General features: G+C 38.5%; 1 protein-coding gene across 7 annotated transcripts in view; it reads right to left on the reverse strand.

The window, feature by feature from the left end:
• The window catches only part of SNX13 (sorting nexin 13), a 66,523-nt gene that overhangs the window by 31,709 nt on the left and 12,156 nt on the right, over positions 1-22,658 (reverse strand). For all 7 annotated transcript variants that reach the window (XM_083467902.1, XM_083467901.1, XM_083467900.1 and 4 more), the window contains exons 2-8: positions 10,454-10,566; positions 9,229-9,331; positions 7,976-8,065; positions 4,766-4,887; positions 2,220-2,341; positions 1,133-1,234; positions 598-686 (exon numbers count right to left, since the gene is read on the reverse strand). In XM_083467902.1, the coding sequence (XP_083324028.1) occupies positions 598-686; positions 1,133-1,234; positions 2,220-2,341; positions 4,766-4,887; positions 7,976-8,065; positions 9,229-9,331; positions 10,454-10,566 (741 nt within the window). The remainder of the gene's footprint in view (positions 1-597; positions 687-1,132; positions 1,235-2,219; positions 2,342-4,765; positions 4,888-7,975; positions 8,066-9,228; positions 9,332-10,453; positions 10,567-22,658) is intronic.

The following is a 22,658-nucleotide window of genomic DNA, read 5'->3' on the forward strand; positions in this document are numbered from 1 at the left end:
TCCACCCATATGTCCAAATGCCCTTCCCATATGTATTAGAATACATATGGGAAGGCAACATAAGTAGTAATAACTTCATCTAGCCTCCTCTTGGACATGACAGGCTGGCCATCCCTTAACAGCAAACACACTGTCAGTGAACATGAGCAAACACACTGTCAGTGAACAAGTGGTGAGTATACATGTCTGGTGGTAGTGGTGGCAAGGAGGAAACTGGGCTTTAGTTGAGGGAACCTTCCTTGCTTGGGTACCCAGTGGTGGACTGAATCATGCCATTTCATTTTTAATGGTCTTTTTAATCACGCCATTTCATTTTTAGTTGTTTCACACTCCACATTCATATTTCACAGAGCAACACTATATGGCCTACTCAGAAGTGAGGCTCAGAAATGATTTAAGTAGATACAGGATAGCAACCTAAGTAATTTATACCTTAAAAAGAGATTGACTGAAATTAAACAGAGAATTGCAAAAGCTTTAATTACCAGACAGATCTAGATATAAAAATCTTATGGTGCCTGATTATATAAACACCATGCAGTTCCTAGGCTAAGGAGTATTGGACACTCCCGGAGTAGGGTAGGAAACTAAATTTACCCTGACAAAATATCTCATGATCTTGTTCTGGAAGTCTCCAGGAGGTAGCAATAAATACAGTAAAACTTCACACAGATCCCTTAGGAATCCTAAAGGTACAAGATATAAAAGAAAACAGTGGATAACAAAATCTAATATTGTGTTAAACATATTCCTTTCAAATATTTTAAGCAATAATAGAAATCATTATATACTACAATAAATGCCACCACCACATTTTCTATGGCAATAATCCAGAAAATCACTTCTTGGTAATAATTTTCTAGGAATACAATATTAGGTTGCACTATATAATGTACAGCCACAAGTCTCACTTCTAAACTAATAGAAAAGCATCTTATTTTTCTGTTACAAATATATTATTCCTACTACTAATTAATAACAAAATTCAATGTCAAAACTATGCAGCAGAAGTACACTTAATTGAATATGAGGGATTAACAATGATCCACTTAGAAATCTCAGTTTATTTCTAGGAGACTGGTTGCTGCTCTAATTTAGTCACAACGTAACTGAAGAAAGCAAGGGAAAAAACCTTCTTCATCTTTGGGAGATGTGCAGACGAGATCACGACAGACTCTCTTTTCCGTTTCAACTTCAACTTCAAAAAATGTATTTACAAGGTCTTCTGCCCCATCTAAATAGAATTGGAAAATTTGAGCACATCAGCTGCACTGAGATTCTTTTTCCAAATGAACCTCTATGAGAAACTTCTTAACTATTTAAATATAATTCTGCTTGGCAATTTAATTTTCTTTTCTCATGTGTGACAGGATATGTATTTCACAATGAGGAAAATCTTAAAGCTCAGTTCAGTGACTACATTGTGTGCACTTCCACTACAGTCAAAACAGAAGTCAAGAGTTCCAAGCCAGGAAATGGCCACAGCAGGGACTCTGGTCCTTGTGTTTGGTAGCATACACAAAGAATAATCACAACTGCTTTCCTTGAAAATGGAAGTCTGTGTGACAGGAAGCAACTGCTCTGTCAACCATTAGAGTACAGGCTGTACTGTAATTTGTATTTCTGATACCTTAAGTTTCCAGTTTAAGTACTTAGTTCTTTCAGTTGGGAAAATCACCAGAAGACCAAATCAATCGCATCCAAAACCAGTGAATCACCTAATCTGCCTTTTCAAGCAGACTTATGTTAGCTACCAGTCAGGATACATTTATCTAGACAGAGAAAAGAAAGCTTCTACTGCGGAGGAGCATCTATCTTGCCCAATGACTTCTGTCAAGACAGAAGAGGGCTGGCATACAATACTGTGCCCCCACAAAGATAATTTCCTGTTCCCTTTGCCTCCCTGAAAAACCCTTCCTGGGGAGCAGGAGAATAGGAAATCAGGAGGAATATGAGTGGAGACAACTTGCACTTGTCAAACAACGGAACCCATAATGTTTAAACCTGATATTTATTTCTCACTAGTAGATACGTATTTAATGCCAAACTAAGGCACTTATGGCAATTAAAACCACTGTAAAAGAAGATAATGCACACACTAAACTCTTATCCGTAAGATAGCAACAGGTGAATGCATTGAGAAATAGCTGTAGGCTACCTTTTACACAACTCAATTAATTACAAATTTTAAAACAACATATGAAAGTTGTAGGCATTACCCTTAATCTGATCCTCTTTCTCTGTTATCCTTTGCTGAGCTTTTCTGAATACTCTTAGATGAGTGGTAAAGTCATCTACGAGCCGGGTGGTAAAATAAGGCTGCCAATCTACTTCTTTTGACCTTTCAAAATAAAGAAATACTACATAGACATAACGTTATAAAGCAGACAGACAATGCAATGCTAAACATGTTTTCTCAACAGTAAACTACATTGTGCTCAAAAGTGTCTTTACTCCCTAGTAGCTTAAAGTTTGTTTGGAGAGGGTTTTTTGTCTGTTTTGTTTTGTTTTACAGTGAACTGTTTTAGGAGAGAGGAATTATGATTAGCATGTAATATTAGCATGTTGTTGGTTACAAAAAATGAATTCAAGTAATAACAATTCTTTCCAGTACTGAAGTAGATAGGTAGCCGTGTTGGTCTGCCATAGTCAAAATAAAAAAATTCCTTCCAGTAGCACCTTAAAGACCAACTAAGTTAGTTCTTGGTATGAGCTTTCGTGTGCATGTGTATCTGAAGAAGTGTGCATGCACACGAAAGCTCATACCAAGAACTAACTTAGTTGGTCTTTAAGGTGCTACTGGAAGGAATTTTTTTATTTTTCCAGTACTGAAGTTGCACATAGCAGAATACAACAGTAGGTGGCAACCTTACATAAAAATGCTGTTCAAGACCTCTCAAGCACATGGATGAGGGAGGAAGAAATCTAGAAAGCTGTGATCCTAAAGTAGACACCTTTGATCGAATTGTTCAGGAGGATCAATGCAGAGATCAGAGCACGGGCTTGCTCCAAAACTGTGCTTTGCTGAAATCCCATTCTTTTACAGATTTGTATGTAAAGTGGTTTGAACTTTGCCTATCTGTTTCTTTCATAAGTTATTTCAGCCACTACAAAGTGTGCTGGTCTCTAGCCATCACGTGTAGAAATCAAAATAGCAAACGTCACCGGGTCTTGATGGTGTGATGTTACTCTCAAGGAAACCTTGCATACATTTCATGCATTTTACACTCAATTCCCCCTAAAACTAAGGGGATGTCCAATTACTCATAAATATGTAAAATGTACATTAAAATTCCTTTAAGGGCAACAGCATGTCATCCAGACCTATCACTCTCAGAAAGACTTGCTGTAATAATTTGAATGCATGTGATGCCAGAAATCTCACATATAATCAAGCAACTCATAAGCATTTGGAATTACTTTTTAAATACATTGAAATATGACAGAGATGCAGCCCTTGGACCACTTCATGTTCTTTTCTAAATTCTTATTTCATAAACTCCTGTATTTTAAAGGAAACATATAGTTTTGTCTTTGAAAACCCATGCAGAAACAGCATGGAATGGAACTTTGTCCTATACCATGACAAACTGGCCCAATTTTTCTTTCCTTGAACCATCCCTATTCCAGAGAGACAAAACAAAACAAAAACCAATCCCAAATGTATGACATAATGATCTGTAAGTATTAGTAACACCTGGTGAACAATCTAACCATTCAACAACAGAAGGTTATTATGTTAAAACTGTTTTGTGTAACACAATAAAATGTGTACAGTTATGTGAAATAAAGTATCTGAAGATGTACTGGATCTAAATAAAGACTCCCACCTAAAGAAACTTGCATTTAATGCCTAAAGGGAGATCAAGGAAGTTTGGTATTGGGTTAGAAGCAGATTAATCTAGTTACACTCCTACTGAAACCAAAAGGATTTAAATCATGACAAATGATTCACATTTATTTCAATGAGAACTAAGTACAACTAACCTACTGTGGCTCCAACCTATCTTTACATTTTTAATAAATGCTGAAAATATGAGCTGGAAAAAGATGTCCAGCTTATTCCTGCTTGTGAGAACAAGCAGTGAAACCACTTATTATATTTCAGTGAGCAGAAGTGAGTAATGTTAACAACTTCCAGGATATGAAGGGTCATATTTCACAGTAAAAAGATGATAATATTTGGCTGAATTTCATAAGTTACACAGCACCTTATTGCCACTTAAATACTTTCTCATTATGAGATGAAAAAGTGGTTTCTTTTATCAGTAAACTGAAACAACAAAATAAGTTTCTCCTACCATTTGATATAGGCAAGTTTCCAAAGGTTGTTGATCATCATATGAAATGTCAATTACTTGTATACATCCAGGGATAGCTCAGTTGGTAGAGCATGAAACTCTCAGGGTTTTGAGTTCAAGCCCCATGTTGGGTAAAATATTCCTGCACTGCAGAGGGTGAGACTAGACAACCTTTGTGCTCCCCTCCTATTCCTCAATTCTATGATTCTACGTCGGAACCTATGAAATATTCCCCTCTTTAAAAAAGCCAAGTTGTCCTTGTAAGCAAGCAGCTGTAACACAAACTCACAAAACATGATATATGTGTGGAACCTTTTGTGATACCATCTGTTTTTATTGCATGCAACTTACTAATATATTGCAAGGAAGAATTATGAACCATTTTTAATCTACTTTTGTAAGCTACTGGGATAATTTTAGGGAAAGCTTTTGTGATTTGTTTGAAAAACAAAAGTAATTCTTACCTAGAAGAAAACTGAATTAGTGCATTTTGGAGAGCTTGCCTGATTTCAAGAAGAAAAGATTCATCGTCACTTAGTGTGTAATACCAATACTGGACATAGTCACGCAAGGAAAACTGGATAACCTAAAATTGTATAAAATTAGATAAACAAAGTATTAAAACATTCATGTGTGTAATTGTTTCTACATTATCTGAAAATTGTGCTAAACAAATAATGCTTATAAGGGCTAAAATTGTGATGCTGGCCTGGTTCACACAACACAGTAAACCAAAGTTCACACAACTTTGTGGTGTGTTCCCCTCCTTCCTGCTAGCATTTGGAGAAAAAGAACTATGATCCTTTGCTTAGCATTATATCTGAATGGTTTACTTTGCTCCTAGCAAACCTCAATCTGTAGCCAAGGTTTGTTCTTGGGTTGCTGACCCAAGAGTGTTAGGAGCAAAACAACCCTCGATGAACAAGCAGTTAGAACCAAAAGCCCCATCTTAGGTGTCATTACAATAACTTATCAACTGTGGTTCATCATAACATGCAAATGAAGCCATAATTGTGCGACACAATTGTCATTCAGAATGTGAGAAATTCGGAACACTAACATGAATCGCAATTCTGGGTGTGCTCATGATCACAAGCACACTGAAAAGCTCTCCTGCTGCTGGTCACTGAACACATTGGCTCAAGAGTACTTTACCTTTCGTAATCTGGATCATAGCCACTTGCTTAAATAAAGGCTCAGAACTTAATTAGGCTTATCAGAGTGAGGGTTTTTTTGCCCTTATCTTGATTTACTTAAAATCAGGTTGGTTACAGTTGCATTTATACAGGGACTCTTGGTAGAGTACATCAAGGGAGAAGGAATGTTTGTGCAGGAGAGAGAAGGAACATGTGTTGCATGATTTCACAAGTCCACTCCCTAAATGTCTAGTTTATTCTACATCTCTGTTACATTAGAATACTGAAAAACTTTTTCTGACTAAAGTAGCAGTCAGTGCATTTTTAAACATGGCAAACTTCGCAATTCCTTTCCTCAAACCTACAGTGAACTGTGGCCACAGGTACCTATGATGTAAAACTGCCATCAATAGTGTTTTCCAAATCTTACAAATAGCACTACAAGGCTTACTTTGCTTTTGATTTTAATTCCACAAATCTTAGAATTAAGCACTTACATAAAGGGGTTATGTTCTCATTAACAACAACAATATATGAAAGCTTGCTGTTGTTAATGAGAGCTTAAACGCCTTATGTGTTTTGCAACAGTAGAGAATAATACGGGGGGGGGGGATCAAAGCTTGAAATGTTAAGACAAAACAGCAAACAGTAAATTACGCTTTAAATCTCCAGATATCCAAACTAATCTCAGTATTTGTCTAGGAATGATGTCAAGGACTCAAAGACACCAGGTCATGAAATCCACCTAGTGCTAAGGGAAATTTACCACCCCCCTACAAAAACATACAAACTACCCCCCCTCCCAACACACACACACTATACAGAAGTTTCCCCTTAGCTAATGAGTACAAAAAGTACAAAAGTATTTTTCCCTCAGTAATCATGCTGCTTGCAAGCTTTGAAAGGCTTTGGAAAAACCAGCAAAACTATTTTGCATTTTGAGTATGACCCAGGGCAAGCCTTGCGTACATGTCCTCTTTCCTTCTCTTACTTAAAGTGGAAATAAAGGAGATTAGAAATCTCCATATCTGTTTGCAGCAAATTATAGTTTACAGCTTGGTCTGGGATCTTAGTTTTCTTTAACCATAGTTTGTTGAGTTTGGATTAAAGAGCAAACTGTGGTTTGCTGCAAAAAAAAAAAAAAAGGCATGGAAGCTTCTAATCCCCTCCCTTCATAAATGGAGAAGGGATAAGCAGAGTAGGGAGTGTGCAAATTAAAAATTCATGCCTGTTCCTATCACTGCATTTTATAATTGATTGGAATGGTTAACATATATTTTAGCCCTGATAAAGAGTTCTGCTCAAAATTCATAGAGCATTTGACTCTTTTTGGAGGGGGTGGGGAACCATTTATTAAATATTTATGTCCTCCTTTACATCCACAAGTGCATTTCCTCAAGGGTGCAGCACATGTCCTTTCAAAGTATGAATTTACATTAAATATAATGTAAGTGTCAGATATAATAAATATAATACAGTGTCAGAAAGACTTTAATTTTTCAAGTTCTAAAAAACAGGGAGCAAGCAAGAGTAGTGATATACATTCCTTAATTGAGGAAACCACAATTCAATTCTAGATCTTGCTTGATGCTTCTGCAGTTCTGCGCTAGTTCTGTGCTATCTGTTTCTGGTTACATACATTAACCATGTCTGGGGCAAAGACCATAAGTAAACAGTAATCATCGTCCGCCCCTTCCCCCTACCCTCCACTTCAACCAGAACAACCAAAGTCTACCTGGTGATAATTCAGAGTATAATCTAAGCATGTAGAATGACTGACTATAAACCATACATATTTTATAGTTGGCTTGTTTAGCAACTAACAACTGTTTCAGACCATAGTTTAGCATTACATGTAAACCAGCTCATTTAGTAAGACCTTTTGAAGTGGACCCACAACAAGGAATGCAAAAACAATCCGGACAAGGTATTATTTAGCCAGTTTATTCTCTTACATTTTAAACCCAGTTTTCTTCCATCTTGAATGCCACCTTGGGCTCCATGTGGTATCTGGCAGACACCAATTCAGGGGCTAGCCAGAAACAGACCTCCTTAGCTTCAGGAAGATGATAGCTTTAGGCACCTTCAGGTTGTACTCATGTACTTATGGGGGAAACGTGTTGTATTGGCTATCTACAACTTCAACACATAGGTCAATAAATATATGAGACAGATGTGATCCAGTGAAAACACTAATAAGTCCTTCCGTTCCTTGGGATAACAGCCAGAAAGTCCAAGCCGCTTCAAAAGGCGCTAACCACATTTAGGACATGATTTCTACCTGATCTATCACCAGAAATAATGTGAAGTGTAAAATGGTCAGAGACATACCATATTCAAATAAATGTGATACAGCCCAGTATGCTCATTATTTCAGCCCCAAGGAGACAAGGAATAAGAACATATGTGTACTCAATATATACTAGCTTGAAAGTTCTCCTATTTCAGCATCCCACAAAAAAAATCTTACTATAGCAAATGTCACAGAATATCATGGCTATAGTCTGATTTACAATTAAATTATTTTTCAAAACTTACTTGTTGCAAAGGTTCATCAATTATATAGGCGCCAGTCAACCTCCTATCAATCTTAATAGGCTTGCTTTCCTGTTTCATTTCTTCTATGCACTTTGGGAGAGAATGGACACTTAAGTCAATTCATTAAAAAATTAAATTCTGACACATGCTTATGGTTTACAATGCAAAAAGGATTCAGCAAAGACACACCTACTGGATTTTGTACTTCTGTTTTGTCTATCAGCAACCCTTTGTGTGAGGATACCATATTTAAAAACCACATGGAAGTGCTGTTAAGGATAGCCATGATCAAAATCCACTGAGATTACAGAGCTTGTAGCAGGTCCAGTGTTAAACAGTGCATTAATGTAGTATAGTTTTCATCAATACATTCAGACAGACACAAAAACAGATGTATATCTAAGCATATTTTAATCAAACTGCAGGAGGACCCGACATTCAAGATTAAGTTTTAGGCAACAGCTTCTAGTTAATCCACTAAAGAGAGCTTCGTTGTTCATACCTTGTCTATCTTAGCAACTTAGAATCTAAACCAAAGGCGGCAAGCTTCTTGCATGTACTACAAGCAAAAGCTTTACTTCGCTTTTCAGTCTAAGACTATGAAAGTCCAATTAAGTCAGCTGAAGAAGCAGATGTATCAACTTAAAAAAGAGGAAAGGTCTGGAATGGTGATCCTGCCAGGACAGCCAGCAAAAACCACTTTGGGGCTAATTTGCAGAAAATATACATAAAATATAATATTAGAAAAAGAGAGAAAGCTAAACTAAGTGATATGCAAGATGTAATGTTGCATTTAATGTATCTGGGTTTGTTCGTTGCTTTAAAAATAGCAGCTGTGCCGCTCTCCAATCTGGATTAGACCAGATTGAAATAAAGCACTAAACTCCTCTCTACATGCCCCACAGTCCCAAACCTGATACACCCTGACAGAAATGCTATCACACATTTCATGCATCATCTTGTTGAAGTTTCAGAGAGAAATCACATGAGAAAAAAAGTCATTTGGGAGTTCACACACATCATCATGTTATTCTGTTTATAAAGTACTTCACAATTCTTACTTTATTTATGACTTCATTTTCAGTATAACCAAAATTGATATATCAACCATCAGCAGAAGTTGTTTTGGGGGGGGTTGTTCTTTAAATTGCCTATAATACCTTTTCTTTGGTTGTGGCAGATAGCATGAGCACAGTAAAGTTTGATTTGTGGAGAATAAATTGAGAAAAATAATGCCAGTATATTTTGCTTACCTTAGTAATACCAAACGATGTTGGAGGAAGATAGGAGTGTTCACACCGTTCAAGGTACGTCTCTGAGTTGTTTTTCCCAAACAAGAGTGTTACCACAAAGCCCCTAGAAGAATGAGACTATATTGTAAGTTTCAAACAGTGAGATAATCTACTAACTTTCTAAATAAAAAATAGCCAAAACTTGTTCCCCAAGCCTCCCCCCACTCAGTGCTAAATGAATGTTGTTTAAATACTGCAAAAACATTTGTATTAAACAAACTTATTTTCTGGAACACAAATCCTGCTTAACATCTTTGAAGTAACTTCATTCTTGTGAATTTACCAATTCATCCACAGCAAAAGTTAATACAATATGGTATTAACTTATGGTAAGTTATTCATACTTACGTTTTGCTCCTCTCTTTCCAGGCACACCTCTGTGCTTAAAAGCTCTGAAGCAGTCCTCGTCCCCCCCTGGAGCTTTCCCTATGAAAACCTGCTCTTTAGAGCTCAATTGCAGCAAACATCAATTTGGGTTTTCTGCAGATTGACATTTGCTCCAACTGAATTTAAAGATGGGACTTTGCAGGCAAAGCTCTGGAGCAGCAGCAACAACAAAAAGGGCACTTGGATACAGAACTTTTAAGTGCAGACTGAGCCTGGAAGGGATGGAAGTGTGGATAAGCCCTAAATTGAGCTGCAGCATTCACAGAAAGAAATGGGTTTATAGGAATAGATGAAAATACAACAGAGAAATTATTTATGCATTTAAAGTGATTTCACTTTAACCTGTCTTAAGTAAGTCTTGGGTGAATATGGGTTGTACATTTTCATAATAGTTAATTTGTCCTTGACTGAACTCTTCAATTGAGGCCTCCACACAGTCAAGGTCTGGTTGAATTTTATCTCATAATGGGTATAACAATGTGCTATCAAAAAACGTGCAGGTACAGTGAAGTAATTTACTTAAATAAGCTTGATTATCTTGAAAAGAAGAAGAAAGGATGAATAATACTGCCAAACAGATGAATAATAATAACAAGGTTCTTTATTAATGTTCCGTCTTTGCAGACATCAAGAAGCTGGGGACCTATTTAAGTAACTTGTCTTGCTGACTATAATCTCTTTTTGTTTGATCCTTCTTAAAGGGAACATATTTATCAAAATAGTTCTAATTACACTGCATCGTTCTTAAGTACAATGCTTTCTTTACATATACCAAACACACACAAAATAGCATACTTACCCACCCACGAAGCAGAGAATATAAAATGCAAAGTAAAATATAGCGAATGGTCCAAATGTTATTAGAAAAAGCACGACGCCAAGGCTTCCCCATCCCCATATGGAAAGACTGGTCTGGAATACAATAAGACACAAAACAAGCAATGTTTACATTTTGTATCGGAAACAGTAATAGCCAAATCTCTCCTTACACTTTTGCTACTTAACAAAACAATGTTTCCTTTCTACTGAAATAAATAGATGACAGAGGAAGCCAATTTAGAATAGCTAGGCTTACTTTAACAAGGTCTAGTAGCAGTTATACATAGCTAGTACTGAGAATGAGGGGGTAAGGGGAAGGGTGCATGTTACAGTAGCTTCCTCCCAAACCCTAAACTCCCATTTTTTTAGGGATGAGTTGAGTCAGACACACATGGAACAGAGAGGCATGTTGGCCCCAGACTTCTTCTAATGCACATTTTAAGCACACACACCCTTCAGACAAACATGTGGCTTTACACAGAAATAAATTCTCTTGAAATTATTGAGACTTCAGTTCCAAGTTATGTTTCAGGAGCAAGGTAGAACACATTCATATGAACGGAATGTATTTTTATTTTAATAACTACAATATGGTTTGCTTTTATGACGAAGAACTGATGATCACTGAGATTCACTGAGAAACAATTAACTCAGATACATTAATGCCGAATAAGGTAATCCACAAATGGATATGCAGACCCTAAGCCTGCCATAGGAGGTGGTCTGAAAAAAAGCTGACCGAATCACCACAGAATGCCAATCACACAGTTGTGATATTTGTCAACAGCTTTCAGCCAGGGGGGTACCATGGGCACAATTATGTTGCTTCTTAAAGGGAAACAAAATTTATTGCGGCCACAACTTACTTTTAAACTATTCTTAACATCCAAAATTTGCAACCATGGTTAGAAGTCAGTTATGGTTTGCCAAAAAAAAAAAAAAATCAAAACCCAACCCCCAGCACTGGTGACCTAAACAATAAATATTGCTAGCTTCCAAACTGAAAGTGAAAAAGAAATACCTTTGTAAGAAAGAAAGGAGGATGAAGAAAGGAAAAAGGAAGAGAGAGAGAGAGAGAGCGCCAGGCAGGCAGATGTCCAGACGGGAGGGGGAACAATACAAGTCCATGAGATGCTCCTGTGATCTTCCCTAAAGGGGTAGGCCTCATTTTTCTTTTTATTATTTATATTGTACCATCTATATACACAGAGCTTTATAAAGACAGGTTTGACTGGTCTCTACCTTAGAAGAAAGACAGAAGGGAAACATCAGAGGAACCAGGGGGAAAGAGAGGGCATGGTAAATGGGAAGAATGTGTGATTACTTCAGTTGCACATACTTTAGCTTAGGGCCAAACCAGATGTGACATTAACTGTGTGAAAGGAATCAATGTGCACACTTTGTATTAGGTACTTGGCAGCAGTGGCTTAAACACACTCTCCTCACTCTCCAAGTCTCCACAATCCCAAACCAGCCCAGGCTCCGCTCAGCAAGTGCTGTTTACACTACACAGCATATGCACTTTGGCTGTAATATCACATCAAGTTTGACCCTCATTTACAGCAAGGTACTTGGGCCAGGAGAATGTTCAAAAAGATTAAATATACTAGGGAAGGGGGTTAAATTGTTCATTCTTGAGGAATCAGGAACTAGCCAGAGATATAACATTACTGGTGCAAAAAACCTAGTTCTAGAATATAGTTGACCAGTTGTGCACACATGGTAGTGCTTGTTAAACCTTTTTCAGCCCAAGGGGCCGTTCCTTCATGGACAACCTTCTGGGGGCCACATGCCAGTGAAGGGTGTGGCCACAGACAATGGATGTGACTTTTACCTGTATATAAATATCCCAAGGGCCAGAAGGCCTGGATACTCTCATTTGGTCCCCTGGCCAGATGTTCCCTACTCTGTGCTAAAGGTTGAACTTGGTCAGGTCAGTTGAACTTGGTTAGAGTATCATTAAATGCTAGTTAATTCTTCCACCAATATCACTGGGCTCAAAGACCTTTAATTTGGCACCATTATTTCATTAGTGTGTGAGAAAATGCTGCAATATAAAACATATTTATGACTGCTATACAGAATTCTGTACAGACTTCTCTTCCCTTCTCCTTCCCTCTTTTCAAATGCAATCCCTGAGGGGAAGGGGGTGGAGTGAAAGCAAAACTGCAAGTCTTTTGATGCATCAGAGGTTTATCTAGGTTAGTTATGTCACTTAAGAGTTAGGATGCCAGCAGCAGCACAGCCTTTACTGTAAGAGATGTTTATGCTGCCAGTGTGCTTACTTAGCCTTAATATCATTTTGCAAGGATTTGTAAGATATACATCTTACAATATCCCAAAGCAAATATATTCCTCAGAACTGTGGTATGCATGAAAACCATATCTCTCTCTCTTTTTCTTTTTTAAGAAAATGGGAATATGAGCACCTAGGGACTTCAGTACACTTTAATGCTTACTAATTAAAATAATTACCGTACGTTCACTGGTAAATGTCAACACTACCTTCTCTACACAAGGTGCTTGTGGGCAATATGGTTGTTTTTCTTATTTTTTAAAAAAAATAGTCCTTTTAACAGCAAGAGAGAACCCGGCTCTGCATTAAACAGAATCATAGAATCAGAGTTTGAAGGGACCCTAGGACTAATCTAGTCTAACCCACTGCAATGTGCGCACACAGCAAAATTCCAAGACTGGGGGCAATGCAGAAAGGATCCGGGATAATCTCATAATGTTTGAGAAGAAAGAAAGAGAAACAAACTTCTGCTGGAACTTCTGGGCAAATTTCACCATGCTATTTCACTGAATAGTGCCTGGCTTCCCCAGTAGCAAAAGTAGGATCAAGTTGCTCCTAGAAAGAAAGCTAGAGCAATCAGTCTTTTTTTCTGCAAGACAGATAACTGAACTGTGAGTGATAGAGCTTATTTAGATGGAGCCAGCTCACTAAAAATAGAGCACACGAATCTATAAATAATTTCATGCAAAGCACAACAGAAACCATTAATTGGGCTACTGTAGGATGTGAAACTTGCCACATATGAAAATTAAGAGGAAAGATGTTCTATATAGTTTTAGTATCACATAAGTGGGGGTGGGAGATATCTACAGCAGAATTGTCTTCATCATGATTGACTTTATTTCAACCACTAGGTGCCCAGGATACTGCTGCTTTTCATTTTTCCAGGGACACTGTCGACTCGTGGAACTCACTACCCCTTGCCTAAATTGCTACATTATGTAAGGAAGACAGCATTGCTTATCAAAGGGTGATGATCCCAACCTCATAGCCTAGCCTAGGCCCTAGCCTCTTTCCCTCAAATATAGAGCCTCAATGTCTGGATTCAGTTATTTCAGGCTACAGTAGGCAAATTCATTTTCTCTGCACACAGCATATAAAGGAGAAGATATATTCCGACTATGATTTTGTTCCCCATTCTCAGGAGATATATATGAGAAAGAAACAGTCAAGCACTAAATCTCCCATCTTAGCTGAAATAGTACAGTGAAACAAAAGCAACATAGCATGATATGTACTTCTGCTCCCAATATGCACACATTAGCTTCAGGCGCTGAGACAATCCTGAAGGTCTGGTCACTAGACTGAATGCACAACATAAACACAGCAGCATCTGTTGTCCCTGCTATACCAGATCTTACCACATAGCCATAAACCAAATTGGACCACAGAAAAAGCAAAGAGAAAAGGTTAGTGCGTACATACTCTTGCGAAGACCACAACAGAGAACATTTGAACTTAGACTAATCCTTTTCATTTCCAAGCCAAGAGATAAAGATCACTCAGGTGCAGTTTATTGGTTAAGTAGATTATTTCTATTTTGAGTTTTACTAGTGTCACATTACTAAAAGTGGGGTTTCAAAACACACGTCACAATGCTACCAAAGTTAAGTACCTTATATCTACACTGAAAAACATGTTGAACTCTCCCATTGAAATCACTGGAGCTTACAAATGGTTCATTCATAGATATAGATATATAGCTATAATATCACCATTCAGCTATAATCCCAGGACAGTTTATAAAACCCCCTGAAAGTTAAAATCAGCTAAAAGCCATAACATTATAAAAGCAACATCATTAAAAGTGCCGCTTAAAAGCTCAGGAAAATGAAAATTACTTTTCCTGGTGCTAAAAGAATAATAAAGTGAGAGTCAGTGCATTCAATATAGCAAAGCATAATGCAATCATAATCCCCAGTCCCCGTTAATAATGTGACAGCTTTTTTAATGAACAAACTGTAGTTTCCAAACAGTATTCAAAAGTAGCCCCAGGTTTAGAACATTATATTGATCTAACCTGCAAGTTATTAGAGCATGGATAACTGAGGCCAGGCAATCTCTGATCACATAGGCTGGTCCCTTACCTTTCCCGCCCCGACCTGGCCACAGTGATCCATGCAACGGTCACCTCCAGGCTTGATTACTGTAATTCGCTCTACGCGGGGCTGCCCTTGAAGCTGTCCCAGAAACTCCAGCGGGTGCAGAATGCTGCAGCGAGGCTCCCCATCTGCCATGGGAGCATATTCACCCAGTGCTTTTCCAGCTGCACTGGCTCCCGGTGGAGTACAGGGTCAGATTTAAGATGCTGGTTTTGACCTTTAAAGCCCTTCATGGCCTAGGTACCCTCGTACCTACGGGACCGCCTCGCCTGGTATGCCCCACGGAGAGCCTCAAGGTCCATAAATAGCAACACCCTAGTGGTCCAGGGCCCTAAGGAAGTTAGATTAGCTTCAACCAGAACCAGGGCCTTTTCAACTCTGGCTCCGGCCTGGTGGAACGCTCTGCCTCATGAGACCAGGGCCCTGCAGGATCTGATTTCTTTCCGCAGGGCCTGTAAGACAGAGTTGTTCCGCCTGGCCTTTGGTTTGGAGCCAATTTTATTCCCTTCCCCTCTTTCTTTTTTCTTTTCCTTTCTCCTCCTGCGATGAGACTACATTTTAATATTTTAATGTTTCAATATTTTAATGTTGTATTTTAATTTTGTTTTTAAGTTGTATTCATTCAACTTATTTTTATTATTGCTTGTTAGCCGCCCTGAGCCCGGCCTTGGCTGGGAAGGGTGGGGTATAAATAAAAATTATTATTATTATTATTATTATTATTATTATTATTATTATTAATCTAGCTGCAGCCCTGAACTGGTAAAAGACAGGCCTTGCTCTTTAAAAGCAGAGCAGGAGGGGCATGTCAAGTGTTGGGACAATGCCTTTGCTTAGAACTTTGCTTAAGAACTGTTGCACTGTATATCCTGTACTTGGTGGTGATACTGTTTGCTGATGTTATCAATAAAGCTTTTGGGATTTGCTTAGCCAAGCATCTTTCATCTGAGGGTGGGAGCCTGGACATTAACGATCCTGTTTGTAAAAGTCATTTGTATTGACTCTAGAAGCAATTTGTTCTAAATCTTGCAAGCTTTTCTTCATTCTGGAAGAGAAGATTACTGTAGGAGCAATATTTACCAATGGCCTACTGTAGAGATCAGAGCTAATCTAGGCCCATGACCACTAGTTGACCCCTCATAATTCTAGACTAGAAGTAGAAGAAATGGGTGGTCATAACAATGGCTCTTTCTGCAGATCACTTGGGAGAGTGGGGTATCTTTCATTCTTTACTAAAACACATAATCAAGTAAAATCAGTTGCTAAACCGCTAACTTCTTCAAGTTTATACATAAGATAATGGGAACTTAACTGTGGCAATCAATCAGTTCCTCTTAATATTATAACAATATTTGCTATCATTACCTCTTAGTCTGCTGGGGACAGGGAGCAAGAGAACACTTCCTCCCTTTGACCAAAGATCCTGAAATAACATCTGGAGACGAAATGCACCTCATTTCCACAGTCCAAACTACAATATACACTTTATAAGTGCTCAACTTTCTCCATCTAGATTGCAAGCAACTCCAAAAACATATTTTAAAACCCTGTGTTTCATAATCATTCATCTAGTAATTTGGAAACAGTACTAAAACAAAAAATCTTAATGAGGAACTAGCCTATTCAATTTTAAGATCTTATTCTTTGTTATAGGTTATCTTTGTTATCTTCCCTTTATTCAAAAAGAAAAGGCAACAAGCGAAGGAGTACTTTAGAATCCATGTATGGTTTACCATTTAAATTGATTATTCCCAGAAGGAAGTAAAATCTGTTTATCAACAACAAATGGGAGATAGTACACTATAGGGAACTAAGGGATGTTTTGGGGAAATGCTAACACATTTTGTCCAAGGCTGGAAATGACAGATGGATCTTGAACAAGCCGGGACTCCAGCAAGAGTAAAATACTCAGAAAACAGGACATTTTACAATGTTGGTCTAGAACTGAACATAAAAAGAATAGCCCTGTTGGATCTGGCCAATGGCTCTTCCTAGTCCAGCATCCCTGTTCTCACAGTGGCCAACCAGATGCCCACAGGAGACCTGCAAGCAGAACTTGAGAACAAAGGCACTCTCCCCACCTGCCATTTCCAAAAACTGGCATTAAAAGTGATGTACGCCTCTCAGTAACATGTCACTTTGTTTTATGCCCTGCAGCTGCAGAAAAATAATTTTGTTTCCTGGTAGATTCTTCTCACCTTCCCACAGAGTATACTATGCAGGTATGACGTGGGCCCAAATAGATTGCTTTTTACTAGCTGGCTGAAGAAGGAACCAGTGTTTTCTTAAACTTGTAGGCACAGAACACAAACATCTTATTCCCAAAACTATGGTAACAATGTTGACCATTGACTTTTGCACATATCTGCATTCCAATTAAACTTTTTATCAGAAAAAGTTTCTATCTCATTCTCCTTCCATCTCAAGAATTATTGAAGTGCTTGTAAGTCATCGAGTCAAACATATCCAGATTAATGGTTTAAGGTGGCTTCTTACAACGTAGCATTCTTCGACACAGGAATGCTTCTAGAAAATTCCCACAGAAGCAGTTCATTTGGGGGGGGGGACCTTTTGTTATAATTGCACATCTCCATAGATCCACCCCCCCCCCCAAGATTGAGAGATCCAGAATACTAATCTTGCATTCTATTTTTAAATCTGTCTTTCACAGAAAACAGCATGGTTGATTAATTTTAACAACTTGCATGTTGGGTTGTACTCTTTCCTGCTGTCATGGGGACAGTATCAGGAGATATTTAAAACATCTGAAGGTGCAAATATATATGACAAAACTGGTTGTGACATGTACAATGAGTTATATTTCTCAAGAGATGTGCTAAAAGTATGAACAACTTTTGAACTTATAATAAACACAGACACTAAGGCACATGCCTGCATATTTCAAGGATCACCAGTACTGCACAAATGTATTTGACTCTTAAATAAAGCCCTGTAATAGAACTTTAATCCCTAGAGAATTCCCAAATAAGGCCAGTAGAACTAGAGATAAATATTCATCTTTCTCTTTTCTTCCTTCTGTCCATAGCCAAGATAAGGAAAGACATTAAAAACCAAGAGTATGATTCAAACAAATGAAAGCACTTTTAATTCCCATTGATTTCAACATACTATCAATTGGCTTAAAATCTCCCACTGAATTACGGGAATTCAAATGTGCTTAATTTTTGGTTGCATTGAGTCCTATCTGCCAAGTTCACTGCTTTCTTCTATTAGACTGCTAACATACCGTTTTTATAATAACCTTAAAAAGAAATTCCACAATATTGCCATTTTCCTAGCATTAAACAGGTGCATAATTAAAAAGTACTTCATTATTCAGCTGTCTTCATAATCTTTCACTTCTCGAAATAAGAACTAGTGATTATGGGCTGGCAGGCAACAAGTTCATTGTTTATTATGACAATTGGAATTGCCTTGTTCTGTTCCTGTAAGAAACACATTGTTACAATGTAAACAGTTCAGGTCAAGGACTATTATGATCTATTAAAATAAGAGGAAGAAATAATAGTGGCTTTGAAATCTTTCACCTTTAAGGAACACTGAACACTGACAGCCAAATAAGCCATGAATGTCAGACAGATGCATTGCACGTGGCAGAGGATCCTATAGCGCAATCAGCTTATTTAGAGTAGTGGCCATGCTTTCTCTGTAGCTTCACATGAATGTATTTTATTGCATACCCAGCACTCCTTCTGCAACTGTACTTCAGAAAAGCCTGTCTGTCATTATTATTCTCCCACTGAGGGACACCTGACAAGCCTTTAAGGAATCTTAAAACATAGATTGATTGATTGATTGATTGATTGATTGATTGATTGATTGAATGTGTGTGCGTGCACACGTAGGGGTAAATATATTACCACGGCAAATAGTTCATGTAATGCTGGCTTCCAATACTGTATCATCCAAAGTGGCATCCACAAACAATCTCACTCACCAAGGGGGAAAGCCCCTGGTCTTCTTGCAAAGTCCTTCAGCAGTTCCCAAGTACAGTTTGAAGAACAGAATGAATAGCAGGATTTTCCACCTCTGTACACTTACCAGAGGGACTGAGAAAGGAAGAGTTTCCTCCCAATACATGCAGCAGTTTGGAGAAGATAAGCAACTTCAGGGAGAAAAAAGAAAGGGCAGTAGACAAATAGTGTTTGAAGGTGGGGAAGAGGACTGTGCTGGACTGCATTAAGGTGCCTCTTCTCATTCTATGAACAAGTAAACAAAACTATCTGGATCCAATAGATATCCATGAATGGAAATTTGTTAGTATAAACCTACTTGTGAATTCCCCTCCACAGTACATGATGAGGTATTTTAACTCAAAATCCTGATCGAAGTTTTACAGAATAAGTCCTGCTGAACACAATAGATTTTCAAGAATTGTGTTTAGAACCAGGATGGAAAACAACACATCAGATTACAGTAGTATGATATAGTTCAAAGCAACGGGCATGGACGAGGAAGAACCCATAGTTGTTTTAAAAAAGGATGGTAATGTATTTCATTGCTGAGTTGCTGAAAAAAATTACCATACATCAAGGACCAGCCTGTGAAATAGTGATGATTTATTCATTACTTATTATCATCTATTTTTACAACCATGTCTTGCTTTTAATTACTGGTTAACTTCATATGCTGTAATTATATAAAGGTCTTGTTTTATTTCTTTGCATTCAAACTTCCTTAACATAGTAATTACTTGATTTTAAAATTCTATGAAATTCTGATTAAGCATAGTGTTCAAATAAAAGATGAATTTTCAGTTATTTGCTCAAATTATTTTTCCTTTAGGCTGAATTGTAGTATTGAATTTTCTGTTTGGCAATTACATTAAAACAAAGAAAAATAATTGAAAGAAAAATATTTTCAATTTGGGTGTGATGATTAGGGGTTCCACCAATTCTGCTCTTTGTGAAATAACAAGAGGACAATAGAATTTAGACTGACAACCTAGTCTGATGTATATTAATTAGGCTGCAATCATTGTATAAACACTTGAACTCAATAGAACTTACTTCTAGTAAACATGTGTTACATTATTGGAAACAATACATGAAGGTGGTACCCTGGGTTAGGTTTTGCAAAAGTACAAGATATTCTATAAAAATAAAAATAATGACTTCATGAAGTCTAACATCTTCACTTCATGTTAACTATATTTAAAAATGTTTCTTTGAATGTATAAATAATGTGTTTTAACTGTCTTGTTCAATGCTGACCAAGATGAGAACAGAAGAACTCCAACAGTATCAGTGAGTCGGTGACAAGAGAAAAAAAAACAAGACTGCCATAAGATGCAGCCCACCTGCTTTTTCCACCAACTGCTGCTGTTTCATCAACAAACTGACATGAAGTGCAGCCAGACTGGGACTGATTAGAAGCTAAAACCAAACACCTTCCAGGTGGAGCTCACTAAAACTGATCTGGCTGTGGGAGGCAACTTGTGGGCTGATCCTGTTGAGGAAACAGCAAAGGGAGTTAATCCTTTACGGAGTCATTTGGGGGATATCATGGGGACAGGGCACACCCCCTATCCTCCACAAGCTGGTGGATGGTTTACTAGAGTAGCTCATAGTGGGACTCGGAGAACTACATAGTGCTTCATTCAATGATAGTGCAAGTGAACATACTTCAGTTCTTTCTGGTGAGTGGCAGGATTGAACTTATGTGAGACATAAATTAAGATATTCACAAAATATTTAAGGTGAATTATAAACTGCAGTTGTGTGCTATAGGCAGTGCTTTTTTCTGGGGCGATGTAGACCCCTAAACATTTTGTGAATCTAAGTTTGGCCTCATTGAGGGACAGTATTTCAACATCTTAAAAAGTAGAGACATCACCTTGCCAACAAAGGTCCGTATAGTAAAAGCTATGGTTTTCCCAGTAGTGATGTATGGAAGTGAGAGCTGGACCATAAAGAAGGCTGATCGCCGAAGAATGGATGCTTTTGAATTATGGTGCTAGAGGAGACTCTTGAGAGTCCCATGGACTGCAAGAAGATCAAACCTATCCATTCTTAAGGAAATCAGCCCTGAGTGCTCACTGGAAGGACAGATCCTGAAGCTGAGGCTCCAATACTCTGGCCACCTCATGAGAAGAGAAGACTCCCTGGAAAAGACCCTGATGTTGGGAAAGATGGAGGGCACAAGAAGAAGGGGACGACAGAGGACGAGATGGTTGGATGGTGTTCTTGAAGCTACCAGCATGAGTTTGACCAAACTGCGGGAGGCAGTGGAGGACAGAAGTGCCTGGCGTGCTCTGGTGCATGGGGTCACGAAGAGTCGGACACGACTAAACGACTAAACAACAACAACAACATTTCAACATGAGTAGGAAAATGAGAGTACCCATAAACATTTTTTTTTAGGGGAAAAAAGCACTGACTATAGGTATAGTACACTTTTGAAGGTTTAAATGTTTTTACTAGCTTAAAAGTTTATTACACTATTTAAAAGTTTATTACACTATTTATTATTTTGGTTATTAAAACTGCGCACCGACCCCTCTTGCTCTCCAGGCTTCAGGTTCCTTTCAACCTGCTCTTTGGGGCTGGCGGGGGGAAGCCCACCACCAGCCCCAAAGAGCACGTCAGGGAGCAGCGGAAAGGCTGCTGCCATAGTCGCGCGTCACCTCTCCAGCTGGGAGAGGGTCACGGGGCTATGGCTTCTTTAGCCCCGCACGCGCTCTGCCGGATGGAGAGGTGACACGCGGCTATAGAGGCTCCTGCCATAGCCGCGCGTCACCTCTCCAGCCGGGAGAGGGTCGCGGGGCTATGGCGTCTTCGCTCCATAGGATGCACACACATTTCCCCTTCATTTTTGAAGGGGAAAAAGTGCATCCTATAGAGTGAAAAATACGGTCTGTCAACCAGGTTTATTGATACCTGAACCCAAATGTCTTTTAAACATCTCCAGGTAGGACTATGAAAGTCACTGCTTCGCAGGGTAGACAACATTAAGCTAGATGGACCAGTAGTGAGACTTAGCATAAGGCAGCTTCCTATGTTCCTATGACTGCAGACTGACCTGGCATAAATTACCGAGACCTAAATTGATGAACTGCCCTACTGTGTCCCAGCTGTATCTATCTGGCTATCTGGTATAACACCAGCCTAGACCAGAAGGGCAAGGAGGATCAATAAGAGTTGTTGGGCAAAAAACCCTCGTGGTCCCTTCCAACTGTATGATTCGATTCAATTTGATTCTCTCTCTCTCTAATATGATGAATTCCTCTCAGGGTGAATTCTTCTCCCAATAGAGATCAAGCATGCTCAGCGTTGACAGAATGCAGAATCTGTCCTGGGCTGCTCTGAGGAATTCCCCATCCCTGAAGGCAGCCTTCCCAAGCTGCTTCCCTGACTGTTGTGCCTGCTAGCTGCAACTGATAGGAGTTGAAGTCCAACAACATCTGGAGGACACCAGCTTGAGGAAGGCTGCTTCCTTTGGGTTTTTTCCTACAGATTTTACAGAATCGCTGTGTTTTAATTGAGGGTGCTAGCTGTGGTCCTGCCACAATACTACCTTTTCTCTTCCATAAGAAAACAAGAGTGAGAGTAGGACGCAGTCCATAATCTACAATATGCTTGCATTAGCAAATTAGGAATTAGGGTGGATATTTATAGGTGGCTAAGACTTTCTGCACACTGTCAGGAAGAAAGCAATTTAAATCATATGCATAAAGTACATATTAAAGCTCAATTCATAAATTCCACTTCCTGTGATCTGAGCAAGGGGAGACAATGAATTACGAACACATGCAACATACCTCAAAT

Source organism: Podarcis liolepis (assembly GCF_965112155.1).
Source record: "Podarcis liolepis genome assembly, chromosome: 12".
Taxonomy (NCBI): domain Eukaryota; kingdom Metazoa; phylum Chordata; class Lepidosauria; order Squamata; family Lacertidae; genus Podarcis; species Podarcis liolepis.